Source organism: Calidris pugnax, unplaced genomic scaffold (assembly GCF_001431845.1).
Source record: "Calidris pugnax isolate Ruff unplaced genomic scaffold, ASM143184v1 scaffold252, whole genome shotgun sequence".
NCBI classification, from domain to species: domain Eukaryota; kingdom Metazoa; phylum Chordata; class Aves; order Charadriiformes; family Scolopacidae; genus Calidris; species Calidris pugnax.
The window spans coordinates 827,880-849,208 of record NW_015091118.1 but is presented as its reverse complement, the minus strand read 5'-3'; the positions used below and the strand labels follow the sequence as shown (position 1 = coordinate 849,208).

At 37.9% G+C, this 21,329-nt stretch overlaps 1 protein-coding gene across 26 annotated transcripts in view; it reads right to left on the bottom strand.

Moving 5' to 3' along the window:
• DLG2 (discs, large homolog 2 (Drosophila)) overlaps positions 1 to 21,329 on the bottom strand; it is a 1,063,278-nt gene that overhangs the window by 284,392 nt on the left and 757,557 nt on the right. For all 26 annotated transcript variants that reach the window (XM_014958284.1, XM_014958304.1, XM_014958277.1 and 23 more), the window contains 3 exons: positions 12,660 to 12,796; positions 3,207 to 3,351; positions 60 to 201 (listed from right to left, as the gene is read on the bottom strand). In XM_014958284.1, the coding sequence (XP_014813770.1) occupies positions 60 to 201; positions 3,207 to 3,351; positions 12,660 to 12,796 (424 nt within the window). The remainder of the gene's footprint in view (positions 1 to 59; positions 202 to 3,206; positions 3,352 to 12,659; positions 12,797 to 21,329) is intronic.

The following is a 21,329-nucleotide window of genomic DNA, read 5'->3' as shown; positions in this document are numbered from 1 at the left end:
CTTTACTGACGTCCTTTGCAATTGTCTTGAAAGGTAAAAATTAAAGAGAAGCTTCTGACCTGGTGTAGTCGTCCTCCACAAGCATGTGCTTTGGAATGGGTGAGTATCTTCCCGGTGAGATGGGGGCCAGGGACGCCTTGTACTCTAAAGTGCCATTGTTCCCAGAAGAGAGTATATGATTTTCCATCGGTGGAGAATAAGCTGATGGCAAGAACAAGCATTTCGAGTTAGCCACTTTCATGTTTGATTAGATGTCACAAGAGCAACATTTTTAGTCAAGAATGTGCTCATTGCTGTAAATAACATCAAAACAGACAGTACTTTCCCAAAAGAGCTTAAAACATAACAAGAAAGAATGGAGTTTTCCTGAAAGATTGATAACAAAGACAAAAATAATAGTAATAATAATAATAGTAATAATAATAATAATACTGGCTCATTTGCAGGGATGGACTCTTTAGAGGGAATCTGCGAAAGAAAGGGCAGTTTGGGAGACAGGAAAGATTTTCTTCAATTAGAATTGAAGAATTACATTTCCTTGAGGAAGGAAATGCAAATAGGAGAGAATGAGATTAAAAGCACACTCCTCTTTTTGGCTCCAATATACAGCGATAGGAGTAATACAGTAAGAGCTCATTGCAGGATAAGAGCAGGAATTTTATGCATGGCAAGAATTATGCATGGTGAAGATTTAAAGCTGTGATCTGCTGAAGGTGCCAAAATTCCCAATGTAATTGAAATTTCAGTATGAACATAGATGGTGTTTAGATGACAGTAAATTGATATATTTAAAATAGAAAACAGGTACAAATCTTTTACATATTAATGATTAATAATGTGATTAATAATGGAATTTACAGGACTTTGCTGTCTGACTCTGTATTGCTCTGTGGGTTTTGTTGTTTGCTTGCTTTTTGCTATTCTGAAGTTACTGGGGATATTTATGACTGGAGAGATGTAATAATAGTTGTATTCAAATCTCTAGTTAATGTAATTAGAAAAGGAAATGCTAAATAGGAAAAACAATGATACATGCTTCTGCAATTGGGTTATGATTAATTTTCTCATGAGAAGATGACAGCTAAACTCTCTAGCATGTTTCCATCTTTCTTTCAGATGCTGAGGTACAGAATGTTTCAAAGCAAAATATCTCTACAGGGAAAGGCCATTACCCGTTCAGAAATACTCCGAACGTGTGGGCATAATGAAAGGTTCCCTGAGGATAAATGAATCTGTATGCACCAACAGCTTGGGATGGGCTACTGCAAATCTTTTCAACCTTTACTCTCCCTCTGGAATTACGTCTGTCTTCTCATATGCTGCTGATCTATAATCTGACATAATAAAACACGCTGTTTTAGAACTCCCAAACTATTATTTTGGAAAGTATGATAAAGCAGGAGACTGGATAGGGACATTTAGCATTATTACTTCTTGGGCTTTGCTAAGATCCAGACCAGACTGCTACGTGATTGCCATCTGTTATAACATTTGCTAAGTAAATAGGTATCCTCAGCACAGTTGAGAAGACCACCTGACGTGCATGTTACAAAACCTTCTCTTCTATTTTTATGGAGCAGCCTGAATAAGGAGGATTATGGATATCTAGCGTTTCCTTCAACTTTTTCAGTCCATAGTAGCAACACTACGCAAAAGTGCAGAAAAATTTAAACCTCTGGCATTTACTGGGAAAATCTGCCTTTCCCAGCCCTTGGTTGGCCTTAAATGCCCCTAGGATTATTGGCAGGAGATCAAGATGGGTTTGGATCAGTTGCTGAAGCTCTTGCCAAAAATTAAACTGCCATCCAGTTGTTAGATGGGGCAGCTGATCCTGTTGGTAGCTGAACCCAAGGCAGACAGTCTTTAATGAACAACTAAACGAAGAAAGGGAGTTTCAGTAACAAATAGTTTAGACCAACAGGGACCACTGACATAGAGAGCTGCAACTGAAACGTGAATGAAAATGGAATGGGAATGCCTGGGTACGGACACCAGGAGGACTGGCAAGAGGGATATAAAAATGGAATGCATTGATAGCACCTAGATTCAACAATGGGTCATCAATACTCAACATAACCATATGTAACTTATTAGCGCAGCCTACACCCAAACTAAAATAAAGAATCAAGACATTAAGAGATGATGGCAGGAGATAAAGACTAGATTTGAGCCCAGGACAATCATATAAGGAGACAAAAGAGAAGTGAGTAAATCCTGAAGACACGCATGGGTAGGACAGATGGAAGAGACAGTAGATCCTAATTGTTGTCTTTTTCTTAAGGGTACAAAAAACCCATTAACAGGAGGTTCTCAACCTAAGAAGGAGGTTTGTATGTATGAGAAAGACTCCACAGCCACCCAACCTTGTTCTTGATCATCTCAGGGAGTCTTAGCAATGCATCTGGATGCACCTCTTTCTACCTAAATGCTGGACATGAGCCCAGATGGTTTTGAGTGAATAGACATGACAGCCTGTTTGAAATCAGTTTGTTTTAAAATAAAATAATCTTCCCCTCCTATGAGATCCTGCACTGAGCTTTACCATATTGTTTCAACAACTTTTCCTACAACATAGTGTACATTGAATGCAAGAACAAATAAGGCCTTGGTTCCCAGTGAGAAAATAGCAGATGAACATTTATAAAATTAATGGATGAACTGAATATCAAGTAAAATACAACAATAATTTAGTGAATGGATAAATACAGAAAATAGGTAAATTTGTGTAAGTAGAGCAATGATTTTTACATTCTAGGCAGATATTTTATTAAAATATCACATACATTTTTCTCAGGCTTTTCACTAAGTTTGTATACAATATTTTGCTACTTTTTCCACTTTTTCAGTGGATAGCAGACTCCAGTCTACAAATCTAATAATATTTCAAAATATATTTGCATTAATTAGCACTGTAATTGTCACAGGAGTTACAGTTCAGTCTAATCACCTGGACAATGGCTAATTGGAATCAGCACAGCAGTACATCAGCTACATCGTTACTTTTGCTGCAAAAATACTTTAGCAGAGTTATATTATTTGTAATACTTCATGAGTGTAGCATGCCTAAGTGGCAATAAACATTTCATTTTTGTAGCCTTTCAAGCTGTTTCATAAACTTTAATGGGGTACTTTGGGCAAGCTGTGAAAAAAACATACTAATCTAACAAACATATCTTCTACAAAATGAGTTTGCAAAAATCACTTACAGTGAGTAATATCTGGTGGGCCATAAGGATCTGTCATGTAAATGGTGGTGGGCTTTCCAACCTTCAGATACACTACATCTGATGTGTTCTTCAGTATCGCTACTGCCTCTTCATGGGTAACTTCTTCTAAACTGTAATTATTCACCTTAAGGGAGAAATCAGACAGGTGAATTGGGATGCAGAAATAGATAAAAAAATGACACAGTCTTGTAGTTATCACACTAGTGGGAAAAAAATGCTGTAGCCCTGAAGATTACAGAAGCAGTATTGCAGCAAGGTAGAGAATACAGTTTTCTTAGCACATGCATAATCAAAGACTGACATAGCAGTATTAATAATATCACAGAATTGTAATAGGTTGAGATGGCACTTGATCTTGTCAGTACAAAAGTCCTTTGTGATAATGTTACCAGTATTATTATTAACATAAAACTATACTAAATAATAATTTAGTAACTTAACACCACATCATTTACAGAAACCACCTATGTTGTTTGATCTATCAAGATGAACTGTCCAAGTTCACCTCTCTACATGCATAGCTAGGACTTCAGAAATACTTAACAACCCCAAATCTTTCCATCCCTGATGTTCAATGACATTGACCATTGAAATAATAAGAGGTACAGAGTTATATACAGAAAAAGGGGCTACCAATGAGAGGCTGAAAATATAAAAGGACTGTAACGGATGAGACATAAGGGATGTTCAGTGTGAAAGTCTGTCGGTTTTTTGGAGGCACAGGAAAGAGAATTGAAAAAGTAAGAGAATGTAGTACTAGTTTTGTGCTTTTTCAGAAAGAAAAATACTTAACCAGAGCAAGAATAGGAGGTCAGGACTACAGGTTAAATAGGGAAGGAAACAGTGGCAATAAACATTGTGTATTTATGCTTTACTCCCAGAAAAAGATTTAAAAAAAGTGTCAGAAGTGGTCTATTGCAGAGGCATGTAAAATTTATTCACATATAAATCCATTATATGGACATAATGTCAATTATAGGTTGTCCTCCTATAAACAGAATAGTCAATAGTCCCTGCTCAAAAAGCGTATATCCTGAACAGAGAAATTATAGGATAGAGGTAAAATGTAAAGAAGGATGTAGATACAGGTTTCAGACATATGGTGTAAGCCAACAGAAATCATAGAATCATGGAGTATCCCGAGTTGGCAGCAACCCATAAAGGATCATTGAGTCCAACTCCTGGCTCCTCGCAGGGCTACCTAAAACTAAACCATAAGACTAAGGGTGTCATCCAGATGCTCCTGAACTCTGACAGGCTTGATGCCACGACCGCTTCCCTGGGGAGCCTGTTCCAGTGACCTACATTTCACGGTGAATGCTGTATATGAAATATTTTATTGAGATTTAAAGTGCCATCCTCCAACTTCTACAGTTATTACCGGGATTCCTTGCAAAGCTTATGGAAGATGGACAAAAAAGAACCTCCTCAACTATAGTACAGCACAGTACAGTTGCAAATCACAGAAAACGATACATGCTTTCTAGGAAATTTAGTATCAGTAAATTATCAGGGACTTGACTGTGACAATAAGCTACTGCCAAAGGGTTTGGTAACTGGAAAGAAATCCAGGAATTATGAATCACTAGAGGACTCTTCATATCCAGATGATTTTATCAACACCAAGAGAATTACTATTATTGAACAGTATTGTAAAATGTAAGAATTCTCTTTAAACTTTGTTCCTCGTATAATTCTCAGACTTGGTTTTAGGGTTAATTGAAAGATGCAATAACAGGCACGTTATGACAACTTGACATGAAGAGCAATGATACAACCTAACACTCAGAAGAGAGTTGCTGACACTGTGTGCTGTATTTTGACAGGTCTTCTCTTTAAATAGTAAAACCTGATCCCTATCTTCTATACGTCTCTATTTTTTTCTTTGTTATGAACAGCAGTAACATACAAATGCACTTTTATTAAATAAATGTCTTTTAAATGACTAGGCTGATAGCAAGAAGTGATTGAAATTAAGCCTTCCTTGTTTATATATTTCAAAAACTGTCAAATACTGAAGATTCACACTTTTGGAAATGTGACAGCACAGTTATCCTTCACCTTTTCTCCTCCCCACACTGTCTGCCCATTGTATCTATCTTGTTGTGTTTCATCCTAACTGCAAACTTTTTGAAGTAAATAAAATCTCATATATTAACCTCCCACTCTTCTGCTGTTGTAAATAAATGTTCTTAGTCCAAAAAAAAGAATGACAGAAAATGAAATATAATATCACTGTCTGGATTTTGACTTTTGGTCTTTTCAGGAACGTATAAAAGCAATGAAGACACAAATTGGCTTGTGGAAACTTTTTTTTCCAAAACTTTTTTTTTCCTGGAAATCTAGCTGATAAAAATCATGGTTAGGAGTGTTGTACTTCCATCACAACACACTTGGATGTGCAGCTGGAGAATAAACAGAGATTTTAGAAACAGAAAATACAGCGTGATACATACAAAAATTTTGTTTGCTATGACAGGTCCTACCTCTTACCTCCTTGACAGTAACTTTACAGGCCAGGTATTTTACCAGTGCTGTGTGCAAGTTGTACAAATCTTGAATTTAAGATAAGAATTAAAAAGCAAGCGATTCTACAGTAAGAATTATTGTCTGAGCTGTTATTCATTATGTATATCTTTACACACTTAAGATCCTAGACATCATTGCAAAGTTTATGTACAATGACTTTTCCACCCCCCTCATTTCTAGAATATAACTAAACTTAAGTGTTCAGAATATTGTAGAAAACTGATATATGTAGAGCTGGAATTTGGTAGAACTTGAAATAAGATAACACATGAGTGAAATCGACATACAAAGGAGAACTTCAGAGAAAAGATGCTGGAAAGAAATTTGAGGGGAAGAAAGGACCCTTTAAAGTAAGCAGAATTCTGCTATAAAATGTATTCCAGCAACACACACCAAAATTGCTCTTCAAGCTCATCCCAAATACACAGAAAATTAGAGGTTTCTTGTCTCTACAGAGAAGACTCCTAGAAATTTTGTCCTGGACTGCTAAGTTCTCAGTAACCAAAGAAACAGAAAGACTCAGTGTACATCAAGAGCAAATAAATAAACAAAGATGTTGATTCATTCATTAAAACAGAGGTTCTCAGTGGTGCCATAAGGTCTATTTTAAATGGGAGCTCTTGGAAAAGAGCTCTTGGAAAGGGAGAGAAAACTACCTTTGTCATCGCCAACATCAATTTAGAATTAGAGCATACAAAATATACTCTGCATTTCCCATTTCAGAAGGTAGTACTTGCTTTGGACCTACAATTCCTGTTAATACCAATACATGCATTTATGAATATATTTTCTACTTTTTCATCATAAAACAATGATTACAAATAAAGACATTGTATGTATTCTAGTATACAAAAATGAAAACCTTAATACATTGAAGAATTATATTGCTCAGCTCCCTGGATGTTCTAGCCAGATGACTGTAATACGTAATTTTTTTCATAAAGAAATCTCTGGATATCATTCTTCAAAATATCACACTAGAGATGGTGAATATTAGGAAATATGATGACATAGTTGTTTTTTTATGGTAAGATTTATAGAAAGAGGAGAATCTCTCAGAATCTCCAAGACAGACTATTTCTTAAGCTTTTTCTTGTTTCCAGAGAACATGCCATTTTTAACAGAATTTTGAGTACTAAATCTGTTTTTTTCCGTGTTTGTGGCACAGTCAATGCATGATCCCAAAGCTTCACTTCTTGCCATCAAGATGACCCTAGTGAAGCATGCGGTTTATAAAAAAAGACTTGAGATAGAGATCAAGAAGATAAAGAGTGACAGATGTGCAGAAAATAAAAAATCAAAGTATATACGGCATCCAGCCTTCTGAGATGCTGATATTTTCATCCAGAAGGGCTGACATCAGAGCTGAGTGGCAGAACAGGTACCTCATGCGAATTTTCTGCCTCTAAGAAGCCAAGTTAAGTAGCAATGAATTAAGCAGGGGGAAACCCCTTAAGGCAAATGCTAAAAAAGAAAGTTATCTGAGTGGCCAGTTTAGTCACAAGAGTTTGATGTTTGAGCCACAAAATGCTGCAACGGGAGCCAAAGCAGAGGAGTCAGGAGGAAAATGGGCATGGAGCAAGTGGGGCTTTTCTAATGGGAAAGGTTCCATCTGCAGAAAATTCAGAAATGCAAACAGCACCTGAAGTAAAAAAGAAATAGTAAAGCTGTTTCTTTAAACAGAAAGCATGCAATACAAAGACATACTGATATTACAGGAAAATAATAATAAGAAGACATAATATAGCAATAAAGAAGGAAATTAAAGATACAAGTCCAATCAAAGAAGTTATTTGACTGATGGGGGAAATCAGTAAGAAATATTGCCAAAGAGATATAAAAAGACTGGGGTGCTTTTTCCTAAATAGCATAATCAAGGCAATGAAGTGTAAACTTAAGCAAGAATTATCTTATTTGGAAGTTTTCCTAGATTCATATTGGAAAGCAAAGGCCCTCAGCAGTAGCTAGAGTGAAAAGCTTAGAATCCCCAAAATGACTGTAAAAGTGCTCTAAAGAATAACTTCATTCACAACAGCATAAGCTGATAACAGAATAAGAACTCTGGAGGAATGTCTGTTTTATTTAATTTTCTTTTCTTTTTCTTTTTTTTTTTAAGGGAATTCATTCCTTTCCTCTATTGACTTAGGATAAGAGAGATTTTATTCACTCAGTGAATGAGACAAAGAGGTGATCTTTACCTTGCCAGTGGTAATGTTTGCTTTTGTGTAATATTCTACTTTTCATTCAGAAAGTGGATTTTTCCTGAGTGAATCCTGAGTCAACATTTGCCGGTAAACACTGTGACATGCCAGCTGTAAATCTAGAACACTGATGGCCTTTTTAAAAACTCGCCATGATTAAAAATGTTTTGAGAAGTGAAAGGATTTTCAGATCTGAAGACCAAATGTTTGTTTTAAAGAACGTAAATCTGTTTGGATTAACTAACTACTTATAATCCCATGGACTCCTGAGTTAGTTGTCCTAGTGCCAGACTCTGAATAGAAAGAAACTGGCTATCTTCAGATTACACAGTCTGTTAATCCCTCTGAAATTAGTTCCTTAGATTATTAAATTATGGGCTAAGTGTTCTAAACCAGATCTGCTCTTTGCAGAGAAATACAAGAGTTTGTGCTTCACAGGCAAATACAAGAGTGAGCAGTGGGCTTCAGGCTTCAAGCAGTGTACATAGACATACACAGTGCAAGTGGCACTGTACTACACGGGACCATCAATTTTCAATCCCAGTTTATGCTGATTTTGTCAAAATAAAAGGGTTTTCATAGAATCATCTACGTTGGAAGGGACCTTCAAGATCATCTAGTCCAACCACCAACCTAACTCTGACAAAAAGTACATCACTAAGCCATGTCGCCCAGCACCATGTCAGCCCATCTTTTGAACACCTCCAGGGATGGTGCCTCAACCACTTCCCTGGGCAGCCCATTCCAATGCTTGATAACCCTTTCAGTGTAAAAATTTTTCCTAATATCAACCTGAGCCTCCCCTGGTGCACCTTGAGGCCGTTTCCTCTAGTCCTGTCGCCTGTGACTTGGGAGAAGAACTTTTAAGGCTATCAAAGTGTCATGAGGATGATAAAATTGTGAAGGAACAACCATATGACAGTATCATTAGAAGGAATAAATTGGGAAGCTTATTGCCAGAGTACTAACCAAAGATTGCTCCTAGCAAATCTATGTTTGAACACTAGATAAAGCATTACAAGGCCAGAGTCAGCAATGGTGTAACGTCTGGCTCAGAGCCCAGTGCTGTATCACTCACAGGCAGGGTTGCCATCATGGATGGGCTGGAGGAAGGGCCTGACAAGAACTTTATGATGTTCAACAGGGGGAAACAGTAAGTCCTGCCTCTAGAACAGACCACCTGTGACTTGGGAGAAGAACTTTTAAGGCTATCAAAGTGGCATGAGGATGATAAAATTTTGAAGGAACAACCATATGACAGTATCATTAGAAGGAATAAATTGGAAAGCTTATTGCTAGAGTACTAACCAAAGATTGCTCCTAGCAAATCTATGTTTGAACACTAGATAAAGCATTACAAGGCCAGAGTCAGCAATGGTGTAACGTCTGGCTCAGAGCCCAGTGCTGTATCACTCACAGGCAGGGTTGCCATCATGGACGGGCTGGAGGAAGGGCCTGACAAGAACTTTACGATCTTCAACAGGGAGAAACAGTAAGTCCTGCCTCTAGAACAGAGTAACCCCCTTCAGCAGCACAGGTTGGGGCACTGCCAGTCTGGCAGCAGCTCTGTGGAAAAACTCTTGGGTCTCCTGTTAGACAGCAAGCTGGGCATGAACCAGTTGTGTGTCCTGGCAGCAAAGAGGTCAACAACATCCTCTGCTGTATGAGCAGGAGCAGAAACAGGAGATGCAGGGAAGGATTATTCCACAACAGTTGGCACACATTAGGCTGCAGCTAGATACTGTGTTCAGTTTTGGTCTCCCACTGTAGGGTAGATAACGAAGCAGAGCAAGTTCAGAGGAGTGCTACCAGGATGGCTAGAGTTGGAGCACTTGCCCAGTTTGATGCTTGGGGAGCTCGGCTTGTTCAGACTGGAGAAGAAATGCCTCTGGGGACAACTAACACCTGCCCTCCAGCTGCTTACAGGAAGGTCATCAAGACAGAGGTATGCTTTTCCCGGTGGTAACAGGATGAGCAACAACAGGCATGTATTGAAATAAGAGAGGGTCAAACAGGTTATAAGGAAAAGCATTTTCCTCATGAGGACAGTCGAGCAGAAGAACAGGTTTCCCAGAGAGGGTGTGCAAGCTCCATCCTTGGAGGTTTTCAAGATTCAATTGGACAAATTCCTAAGCAACCTGGTCTGACCCTATAGCTGCCCTGGAATTATTGTTTTAGCCTATGGTGCTCTCTATTTGCTCCCTTCCAATGCAAAGAGAAGCAACCAACCCAGCTGAGACACCCAGTGCCTGCATATTCTCACTGTAGGCACTACCACCAGCAGTTGGAGACATTTTTCTGGACAGTACCAGCAGAATACAGTAAAGGAGTATTTTCTTTCTACGTATAAGTCTTCAGAGCAGACCTCTGCTCTATTCCTTTCACCTGTACACCTAGAAAAAAACCACTGAGTTCTCAGTTTGAAAACTCTTACACTTCCTCCAGTATTTTTCCTAACGGGCACCTCAGGATTATCCCACAATGCAGCATTTTCCTCTTGAAGTGCTCAGGATAATAAGACTTAAGTGCCACAGTGCCACAGAAACAGAACTGCACAGACATGCCCTTGTATAGATTTCACAATAATCACCACGTTCAGTATTTACATAATATATCTTCTGAATGCTTAACACACTATTAGCAATCCACATTTAGTAGCGGTAGGGTCACAAAACTGCAAAATGCTCAGATAACACCTAATTGTATTACATTTCAATATTACTTTTGATTTTGCAGCTTCTTTTTTATCACATCTCAAATTTTAATGCATTTGATTTGCATGTTCTTTGGGATCTGAAGGCATTTCACACAAATTTATTAGAAAACGGATACAAAAATGAACCAATCCCCCCAGCAGCTGCTGAGAATTCCAGAAGGATGACAAATTTGGGTAAATTTTATAAAGAAATGATGGAAGAAACAAAGATCAAGAAAGGATGCACTACTGGGAAGAAAAAAATAAAAAAGAAGAATGTGTTCTAATATATAATCAATAAAGAATCAGTGAAGCAGAAATAGGACTGTATAGATGACAAGGGAAATATTGTGTTGATACCCTGCCAAAAGAAAATAATGAATTCTTTCACTCACTTTTCACAAAGGAACATGAAGTAAATGCCATGAACTCAAAGATCCTTCACAAAACAGAAGAGAAAAAATATTAAAGGTACACAAGGTATGAAGAATTGGGCTGTCTTGCTGGAGAGAAACAAAACATGGCTGTAGTCTGCACAAATTTTAGAAATAGATTTTGATTTTGTAAACTTATCTCCACTTTAATGGTTACACAAAGAGTTGACAGGGATTCTCCTTTGCAACAGTGAAAAGCTTGGTCTGGATGTACATGACTGGTGGAGAGAAATATGATGATTGGATTTTTTTTGCCCATTTTACATGGAATGATAAAAAGAGATGACGTTAAGAGCTGGTCCAAACTGCAGCATAAAGATGTGACATCAAATGCACAGAGAATGACCTCTGAGCATTTTCAGAGGTCAGATTCAGGCATATAAACTTGTCACAGTGAAGAAACATCTATATTTGACTGCAGTGAATCACAGGTTCAAGACTGCAAAGAGAGCTTTATTAGACAAATCCTATAAAATCTGGAAAGAATGAATTTATACATAGTGGTGTATAAAATAATTATTTTTCTATTCAAATTCATCCTGATTAAATTACACTGGAGATGGTGAATACAGGATTTTTGCATCTGGTTTTTTTGGTATATATTTTTTTTACCTCCAGTAATTTGGAAGAAATTAATACTAAAGTAGTAAGAATTTACTGATGGCACAGAAACTGTGAGGAATTCTCATAACGAAAAAACCCAACAGCTGAACACAAGCAGATTTGCTACAAGATGCAAAATAACAAAATAAGCTCCAACTTTGGCAAATACAAATAAACAGTTCAATAGAAAAAATGAGCCTGAACTGTGCTGAGAACTTGCAAAGACGAGATGCCAAAGATATTGTAAGTTTGTTTCATTTTGCTTTGATTTTGAGATTTGATCATTAAGCTGTTTTATCTATCAGCTCGGGTAAATTTAAAATGTCAAACAGCCACCAACCCAGCAACCAAGTGCCTTTCCTGTTCTGTTTAATACCCTGTATAAAATGAATGGCCATCTTCATTTCTGACTGGAACACAGTGTCCCTAGCCAAATAAAGAAAACTTCAATTAGACACAGTTTTGCAGGCACCAGAAAAAAAGGTCATGGCAATTTTTCACTGGCTTAGATACCACATCAGAAAACAGAGCTACCACAGTACATTTTTTTTATGGCACTCATTCAAAAATATTTCTCTACCTGCTGAAATCTATGCAAATGGGTTGACATGAATACAACTTGACATAGATTAACTTCTGCTGATTCACCAGGGTCAGGATTTCCCGCTTAACAAAGAATTAAACAAACTCTGTGAGTGGGAAAGAATGATCTACAGGGAACAATGTGCCAGCACTGCAGATATCAGGAAGAATTTCCTGAAGTGAGATCCATCAGAAGAATAAGCACACTTCCTCAAGGAAATCTCAGAAATATATATAAACAATGAGAAAAATGAAGATGACAGAAATGTAACTCATAATTATGATAGAAGTTGTAATGGTTACCTCCAGTTAAATGTACGGTGAGTGAAAGTCTCTGTATGAAACAATTTCAGCCAAAGAAACTGTGATTTAAATTTGCCATACTTACCATAAGAAGTCTATCTCCAACCTGCAACCTCCCATCTTTTTGCGCAGCTCCTCCATCAATAATCTTGGTGACATAGATGCTGTTGTCCCCAGGGATGTGTTGGTTTCCCACCCCTCCTGCGATACTGAAACCCAGACCTGGAGAAGATATGGAAAACAAAACATTAGCAATACAATATATAGCATTAAAGAAGAAACAGGTAGCATGTATTTAATCTACTGTACAATTATAGTATTTTTGTATTCTTTATATGGCACATCTTGCCATGACTAGTAATAAAACACTGAAGCTTGGAGTATATTTTGCTAATTATTGGTATTAAATACATCACAGTCTATCAGAACAAAACTAAAAGCATTCTGATTGTCTGCACGATTTGAAAAATCCTTGGAGAGCTGTACTGCAGATCTTGCAAGTTTCTCTAGTACCACAGGGAAGGATCAGTGAAAATGAAGGATAAACAGCACAGATATTTGGATTTAATTGTGCTTCGCGTATTTTTCTAGGACACATATATCTTTGGCTATGGATACACAAAATAGGAAAGCAGTAGTCCTCTGTATGTATATACATTCTGTTCAGGGATATGTGAAATTCCTTGATAAACACCCAAAGAGCCAAACTGTGGAACAATGTCGATAATACATACTGATATTATTCAGGAAAAAAAAAAAAAGCAAAATAAATAGTTGTTGGGGGAAGAAAAAAATAGACAACTTTACCCTTTTCCTATCCTCCGACACATTGCATAAACAGACAAATCACTGCTTTCATTTATAATAACATTTTTATCTCTCAATCAGAGAAATGACAGAAACTACTGTGCTTTATTTCCATAAAAATCTACTTCACACAGCTAATTTTTCGTAGCTGATATTGCTAATAGGAACTTCCAGCTGAACAAATACGCTGTTACTGATAATAACCTGCTTAGATTATTGCTTCAACTAGGCATTTCTCCTTTAGTTGTACAGAAAAAAACAGTTATATCTATTTAGAGAATAATCACTAGTTTTATCTATGAAGTCTACGCTGTTCAGTCATTCTTAAAACAAACATGTTAGTAATAGCTTCAGCCTGAGCAATAAAACGCACAGTAAAAAATGAGTTTCCTGGAATTTGGCATTTTATCGCAAATTCACCAGCCTGACTATTTGTGCAATAAAACTTAAGGGAGGGTATATTTAATACACACAGGCCTTTTTAGCAGCTGTATGAGTACAGAGGGAAGTTTTTTCAAGTGAATTAAATCTTTTTCATTTTTTTTCCTCACGTTATTTTCATTTGATCATTATTTAGCTTAACAAATATGTGAGGTCAGATAACATAATGGACTACTTAATGGATTGTGCCAAAACAGTAAATTACTGAAAAGAAACCTCTGAATTTATATCTCAATATGAAATATTACTTACTTAATTAAGATGACTATTAACAATACAGATGAAGTTAATTCAGAAGTATGGGATAATTACAATAAAGCTTTACTTAATTTCCAGCTAAAGCTGGTGTTCACTGTTACTATTTATGCACTACTGCCAGGACAACTACAAGGATTATGATTTCTTCAGCACTGAGGAATTTGTTCATTACCCTGAGACTACTAAAAAAGAAGCAAAAAGATATTCTAAGAAAACATCAAGAATGGAAATTTTCTATAAGACACTGGTTGTGGACAAGGAACAATGATTGAATAATGTTCCCTGGTGACATAATTATCATCCTTTTGACCCCAAAGACACCTGCGTATGCCTCTACCAGTAAAGTGAAGATCTGAGAGTATTCCAGATGATGATGAGAGCCAATGAGTGGGTCAGACTGCAGCTGGAGAGCATTCTTCAGCTCCACTGCTCACCTAGGGCATAACCTTGGAAAGATTAGGTTATGGCATGCTTCAATCCTCTTCTCTCCCCTTTAGTAACACTTGCAAAGGGCCAGGCCGTTTCTGGCCGTACAGCTGCTCTATATTTTGCACAAAGGGGTTCCTCATGCAGCCTGGTCCTGCAGCAACGTAAGCAAATAGTAGCAAAGATCAGCCCCTCCATTTTCTGCAGTGTTGACTGTGGTGCTGGAGTTTGTTTTTCCCTGTGTGGTTGTATTACAATTGGCATATGATACCACAAAATCAGAGGACTAAACTGGGCTACCCCTACTACAAAAGTGACGTTTACAATGATGAAAGGAGTACCTTTTTCTACTTCTCTAATCTACATTAAAGGAAACTGATTTACAATGCATGGGTCTACATCATGTTTGGAAGCAGGGTCTGCGTTTGGGATCCAAACAACCAGTGGTGAGTATAAAAAGGTGTAAAAGAGCAGCACAGGACAAGGGGCAGTACTGTGGGGAGAAAAGTGGGTATGGGTGAGAGAGATGACTGAAGAAGACAAAGGTTCCATGGCTTTCTTACTGATAATGATTTAGTTTCACTGCCTAATCATACTTGCCTGCTTTAAAAGATTTCTTCTTGGGAAGAACATGGAATGGAACAATGGGAAATTTAATATTACTTAACTGACCTTTCCTAATTGCAAGGGCACTAGCAAAGTATACTACAATAAAACTTTTCAGTAGTATTCATATGACCAAATGACATCAGAAAACTATGCCAATCATTTTGCTACCTTTGTCATCAATGAAAATTCATTAAGGGCTTTTAAAGCATGATTCATCTCATCTCAAAGAGACAACTGAAAGAGATGAGATGAATCACACTGTTCACTTCTGAAAGGCTGGGGGCTGGATGTGGGAAGACGTGGGTGGGAGGAACAGTGCTATAAAAGTTCACAACCTGAGTTAAAGTCTCATCTCCACTTAGACCGAAGGTTTCCATTTTAAGACCTCAGAAAGGTTTGTGCGTCCATGATGTGGATCCCTCTTGTACTAACTACATCAGGTTAGTCTCATATCAGATTCTGACTTTATTTTCAAAACAGAAAATCATTCAAGAATTTGGGAACACAGGGAGCAAGATGTGTTTTCTAAACTTGGTGAAGCTACAAAAGGCATAGAACTCATAAGAGAAATATTAGGCTAGAAACACATGAAATATGAATCAAAATATGCACGTAAGCATTAGGTATAAAGATTACAGAAATTATGTGTATTGACAATACAGAACATTTTCAGCAATAAAACTGAAAATGAGTCATTTCTGTCAAGCCTGGATAGAATGCCTGGACTCTATTAAGACCCCAGCACAGGTGTCATCAGCAGAAGACCCTGTACCATAACAGCAGGATGTTGGCAGCAAGGTTACAGCGTGTGACATATGTCATTCTCTTGCCTGTAAGCCCAACAGGAAAGCAGATCATAACAAAAAAAAGACGTGTGTCTACTAAATGAAGAAAAACAGGCAATGAGCAGCTGCCTTGTCTAAGACTTACAGACTGAAGAAAGAAATATCTAAGGTAAAGGGCCAGCCCATAACAACAGTGGACTCCTAGAGGGTATAAAACATCTGTCCAAAAAAATTAGTCCACAGTTGCCAATCAGGAATATGCCAAGAGATGTCTAAGGGTTTGATGTCCCGTGTCCTTTGCATCACAGGAATGAGCCAGACCACCTCGGCACACGCATCCTGGGGCTTGTGAGGATGTGAGTGAAACAGAGAATGAATCAAATATATGAGAGAATGACTGTAAGTGGGTAACTTATTTGGAGATTTCATGAATAAATATCACCTTCCTCTCCTGTATGATCTCTCACTGCATTCTTCCACAATCATTTTCTACAGGTGGGAAACAAACTGATTTGCTCCAGAACACTGTATGAACTCAGATTTAAAAAAACTGTTTCAGGCAGCAAACAGGATAATACAACTGGAAAGTACCCATGCAAGAACTTGTCTGACTGAGGACTTTCCCTGGCACTGCGAGCCATGTCCTGTGGGACATGGCACGTTGATCACACACCTGTGAGCAACTGGACAAGGCACTGAAGAACCCAAACTGAGGCAGCTCCTGTGTTTCCACAGACCAGTAACTTCTACAACACTCAATTACAAAAAGTACGTCAGTGTTGTTTTATTGTTGAAATGACATATGTTTACAGAGATAATATTAATATAGTCTCTTTTTTCCTCTGAAAGGGAGAACAGTTTCATATTGATGAACTTACCAATGGAATTGTCAAACCTGGAGCAATGAAGTCCAATCCAGGCTTCTAATTAATGAAATTCCACTTGGAGGGAGGAAAGGAACATGGGTAGTATAAAATGCTTTGACTGATATAATTTGATTGACTTGTTTTGACAGGTACCACAGTTATATCTAGTGCTATATGAATAAACAAGCTGAAACAAGGTTAATTATAAACAGAGGAGCAGCAGGGAATATCTCCCCCTGCCCCTTTGCTCAAGCCTCTAGTTGCCAATTTTAGTTTTCCTGGAGGAGAGATATTGCACATATTTAAAAGTAGCACCCCAGAACTGTGGAATTTTAATTTGCTCATTATAGCTGTGACTTATGATTACTGTTCATTATTGACAACAGAGACCTCTATTATTTGTTACAAACAAAAATGAAAGACATTACAAAACAAAAAATATGTTTCACAGTAATTAAAAATGCTACAAGGAGGAACTGCTCTTCCTTTACAGAACTTTCTGTCTGTTTTTCATTCCATTGTAGTGGTTTAACCCCAACCAGCAACTAGGACTATGCAGCTGCCTTCTCACTTCTCCCCTCCAGTGGGATGGGGAGAAGAATTGGAAAAGTAAGGAAAACTCGGTTGAGATAAGAACAGCTTAATAAGTAAAGCAAAAGCCTCACACACAAGAAAAGCAACTGACCCTTTGGTCAGTTAGGGTCAGCTGTCCTGGCTGTGTCCCCTCCCAACTCCTTGTGTACCCCCAGCCTACTCACTGACAGAGAAGTATGAGAAGAAAAGGCTTTGAGTGGTCAGCAACAACTGAAACCCGTGGTGTGCTACAATACTATTCCCATCCCAAATCCAAAACACAGCACCGTACCAGCTGCCAGCAAGAAAGTCAACTCCATCCCAGCCAAAACTGTGACACCCGTGAATAAAATCCTGAGAAGCTACTATTCTCAAATGTAGAAAATGTCACTTTATCTATCTCCTACGAGTTTTAGAGGCAGATTCAAATATCAATTTATTTGAGTGAGTTCTTATAATGATTCCTATTCCTAACTTACGTGACAGCTTATGCCAGAAGGACTTACATGAATAAAATTTGACTACATTTTGTTCTGTGGAGGAAAAAGTCAATCTAAAGTACAGTATGATTCATAAAAAATTAAGTAATATTCATAACAGACTTAAAAGCTGCCTACTTTCATTGCCATCATTAATTCCCATTTCAGACCCTGATCCCAGATCACTTCAGAGGGCTCTTTTTGCAACCAACAATTTGATAATTTTGGGAGTTCAAAGAAAGCGTACCCTCCCTTATGAGCAAGACTGGCAAACTGGTAACAATGGATGCGGAGAAGGCTCACGTATGCAACTTTTTTGCCTCAGTCTTCACTGGCAACCTCTCTCCCCACACCTCCTGAGTGGATGGACTGCAAGACAGGCACTGGGGGAGCAAAGGCCTTCCCACTGTAAGAGAAGATCAGGTTTGTGGCTCCTGAACATACAGAAGTCTATGGGACCTGATGAGGTGAATCCTAGAGTCCTGTAGGAATTGGCTGACGTAGTTACCAAGGCACTCTCCACGCTATTTGAAAAGTCATAGTAGTCAGGTGAAGTCCCCAGGGACTGGAAAAAGAGAAACATGGTACCCATTTTTAAAAAGGGTAGAAAGGAGGACCCTGGGAACTCCCTACCTGTCAGCCTCACCTCTGTGCCTGGGAAGATCATGGAACAGATCCTCCTTCAAGCTGTGCTAAGGCCATGGAGGACAAAGAGGTGATTTCAGATGGCCAGCACCAAGGGCAAGTCCTAACGGCCTTCTATGATGAAGTGACTACATCATTGGACAAGTGAAGATTTACGGATGTCATCTATCTGGACTTCTTTAAGGCCATGATATGGAAAAAAGTCTCCTGGATGTTTCAGGGATTTTTTTGCCGAGTTACTCTGCTCTGGCCTCAGAAACAAATTTACACAACTACAACTCTTTTCCAACTGCTTTTTCATTCTTTTGGGCATCAAAATCAAACATTGCAGTTGAATCTATTATGTTGTAACAAGAAATAAAGGAACTTTTCTCAGGACACAGGGATACACTCCTTGACTTAAAAAAATGTTTACATTTACAGTTACATTTACAGTCAGAGAAGAGATGATGGGAAAGTGAGATTATGATGCAAATGTTAATATACCAGCAAGGCAGTGAGTGCCTGTTTAAAACCAATTGTGCTGTAGGTACAGTAGATAAAGTACTGGTTTTACATTATCATAACAGCAGAGCTAATCATTCTGTAATCTTTAATAAAGCCTTGAAAACACATCTTGTTAAACTACATTGCTATTTGTAGAAATTTGTAGAAAAATCTAACATGCAAATGAAAACAATCCCTTCTTTTCCATTCAGTTTTGCAGTTAAATGTTTTTCCAATTATGAACTTCTTGCCTGCATATATTTATCCCTAAAGATACATTCCCTTCAGATGTAGCTAGGAAAATACACTTAGAGCTTCCTTAGAAGTTGTGTTTATTCTGTATTTTTACATTTATTCAAATTAATTAGCAAGAAATTTCCCAGAAAGCACAGACAATGAGCAGTGGCCTAATTGCACAACAGGAATTCTCAAGAATACTTCAAAATTTGCCTTGAAAAGAGAAGGCAGCATTCCCAATTATTCACAATAAGCTGATTTTTAAGCATTAATGAGGATTCAAGTTCACTGAAAATCATATTCATTCACACTGTCACAATTTTACCAGCAGAAGTCCAAGAAACAGAGAATTATTTCAATTTTGATGTATACTGGCATTTGAAGAATTACAGCAAGGCACATGATACACTGAGACTAAACATTACATGTTAAACCCAGTCAAATAATGTTTTTTAAAAAGTGAAGATTAGTGATGTAAAGCAGATAAATCCAAGATCTGTTACGGTTTATAATCTGAATTTTTGAAATGTCTCTTCTCGCATTTCCATGCCAGGTTTGCATATGTCTACACTGAAGCTGTGTTTGTACATTGACTTCCTGTTCTCACAGGAAGTTTTTGCACATTACTGGTGCACCCACAAGGACAAATAGTCCTCAGATCCAGAGTCACTAAAAATGAGATTTTTTGATTAGGGTAGACATCATCTGGCTGGCTGCCTGTGTGATAGGATCATTTACATCTTGCAGGGAATAATGTTAAACACAGCATGAGTGACTATGGCTGAATGAGATATGAACGGACTGTCAAAACCTATCTTTTTTTTCCTCATTCTACTTTTTCTGCATTAGTAACATTTTTCTTAGCAAGAGATTTTTGGGTTTGGGCTATTTTTTATGCTCTCTTCAACCGTGCTCTTTCATTCACTTGGGAATATGCATGACTACAGATGAACACAACATCCCTGGAAGTGTTCAAGGTCCAGTTGGACAGGACTTTGAGCAACTTAATCTAGTGGAAGATGTCCCTTCCCCTTACAGGGCAGTTGTTCTAGATGATCTTTAAAGGTCCCTTCCAACCCAAACCATTGCATAATTCCATGATTCTAAGCACCCATACGTCCTAATTAGCAGCAAAAAGCCAGGTGGGAGGTTGTAGGGCGCATTTTTAAGATTGTTTTAAGATTGTTTAAAGTCTCACTTCTGCCAGAAAATATAACTCCGCTTTCCTCCATGCCTTTGGCCACACTTTCTCACTCCCTGCCTTGTATTAGCCATGACGATTTTGCAGTCAAATGGATTGGCAAGATGAAAATGGCATGAAAACCAAAACAAATTAGTCTGAATCGCAGTCTAGGTGCATATTTGTCAGCATCTACAGAGATGGCAGCAGTAAGAGCCATCATCTGAGGATGGAGTCGGGTTCATGCTTTCCCTTTGCTGGCAGCACAGTTTTTGTACAAAGGACTTTATTATGGAATTAACTCCTATGGAGAGCAGTGCAATGTTATCACTGCTGCTCAGCAAACTCAACTTGGGCAATGTGGCCAAGAAGGAAAGATGCATGGACAACAGCAAGTAGCTGGAGTGAGTAGGACAGAAATGGCTAGATAGGCTAGCAATGTACTCGAAAAAAAATTCAGTAAACATATGCCTTTAAAGCATGAGTCCTGCTGGGAGGAAAGGGAACAACAAAAGTGCTCTCCTGAGCTTAAGAGAAAGAATGAGAATTCAGCAGTCATAGGTTTTTAATGCTCCTGAGAGCTAAGACAAATCTGATATTGCTATAGCAGAAGAAGACAGCATTAATAATGATGCTAATTCAATATTATTTGAATTTTTGCTCTGGCAGTACTATGAACCTTTCCTGATTAGAGAATAAAATACTAAATCTTTAACTCACCCTTTCAAGATAAGCGCTGGGCTTGAGAAAGTTGGCTTTAACCACCTTTGGCAGCCTCGTGAGAATGTTTAATTTAGAGAGCAGTTATGCACAAGGGTTGAAAGTGGTGGGAAACCAAGCTATCTCTACTGTCTTTTTTTTTTTTCCTAAGACAAGTTTTTGAGGCAATTAGCCTCATTAGTACAAATATGCTCTTGTAGCTGTATTTGTTTTAACTACATCTCCTGGTAAAAATACCATTTT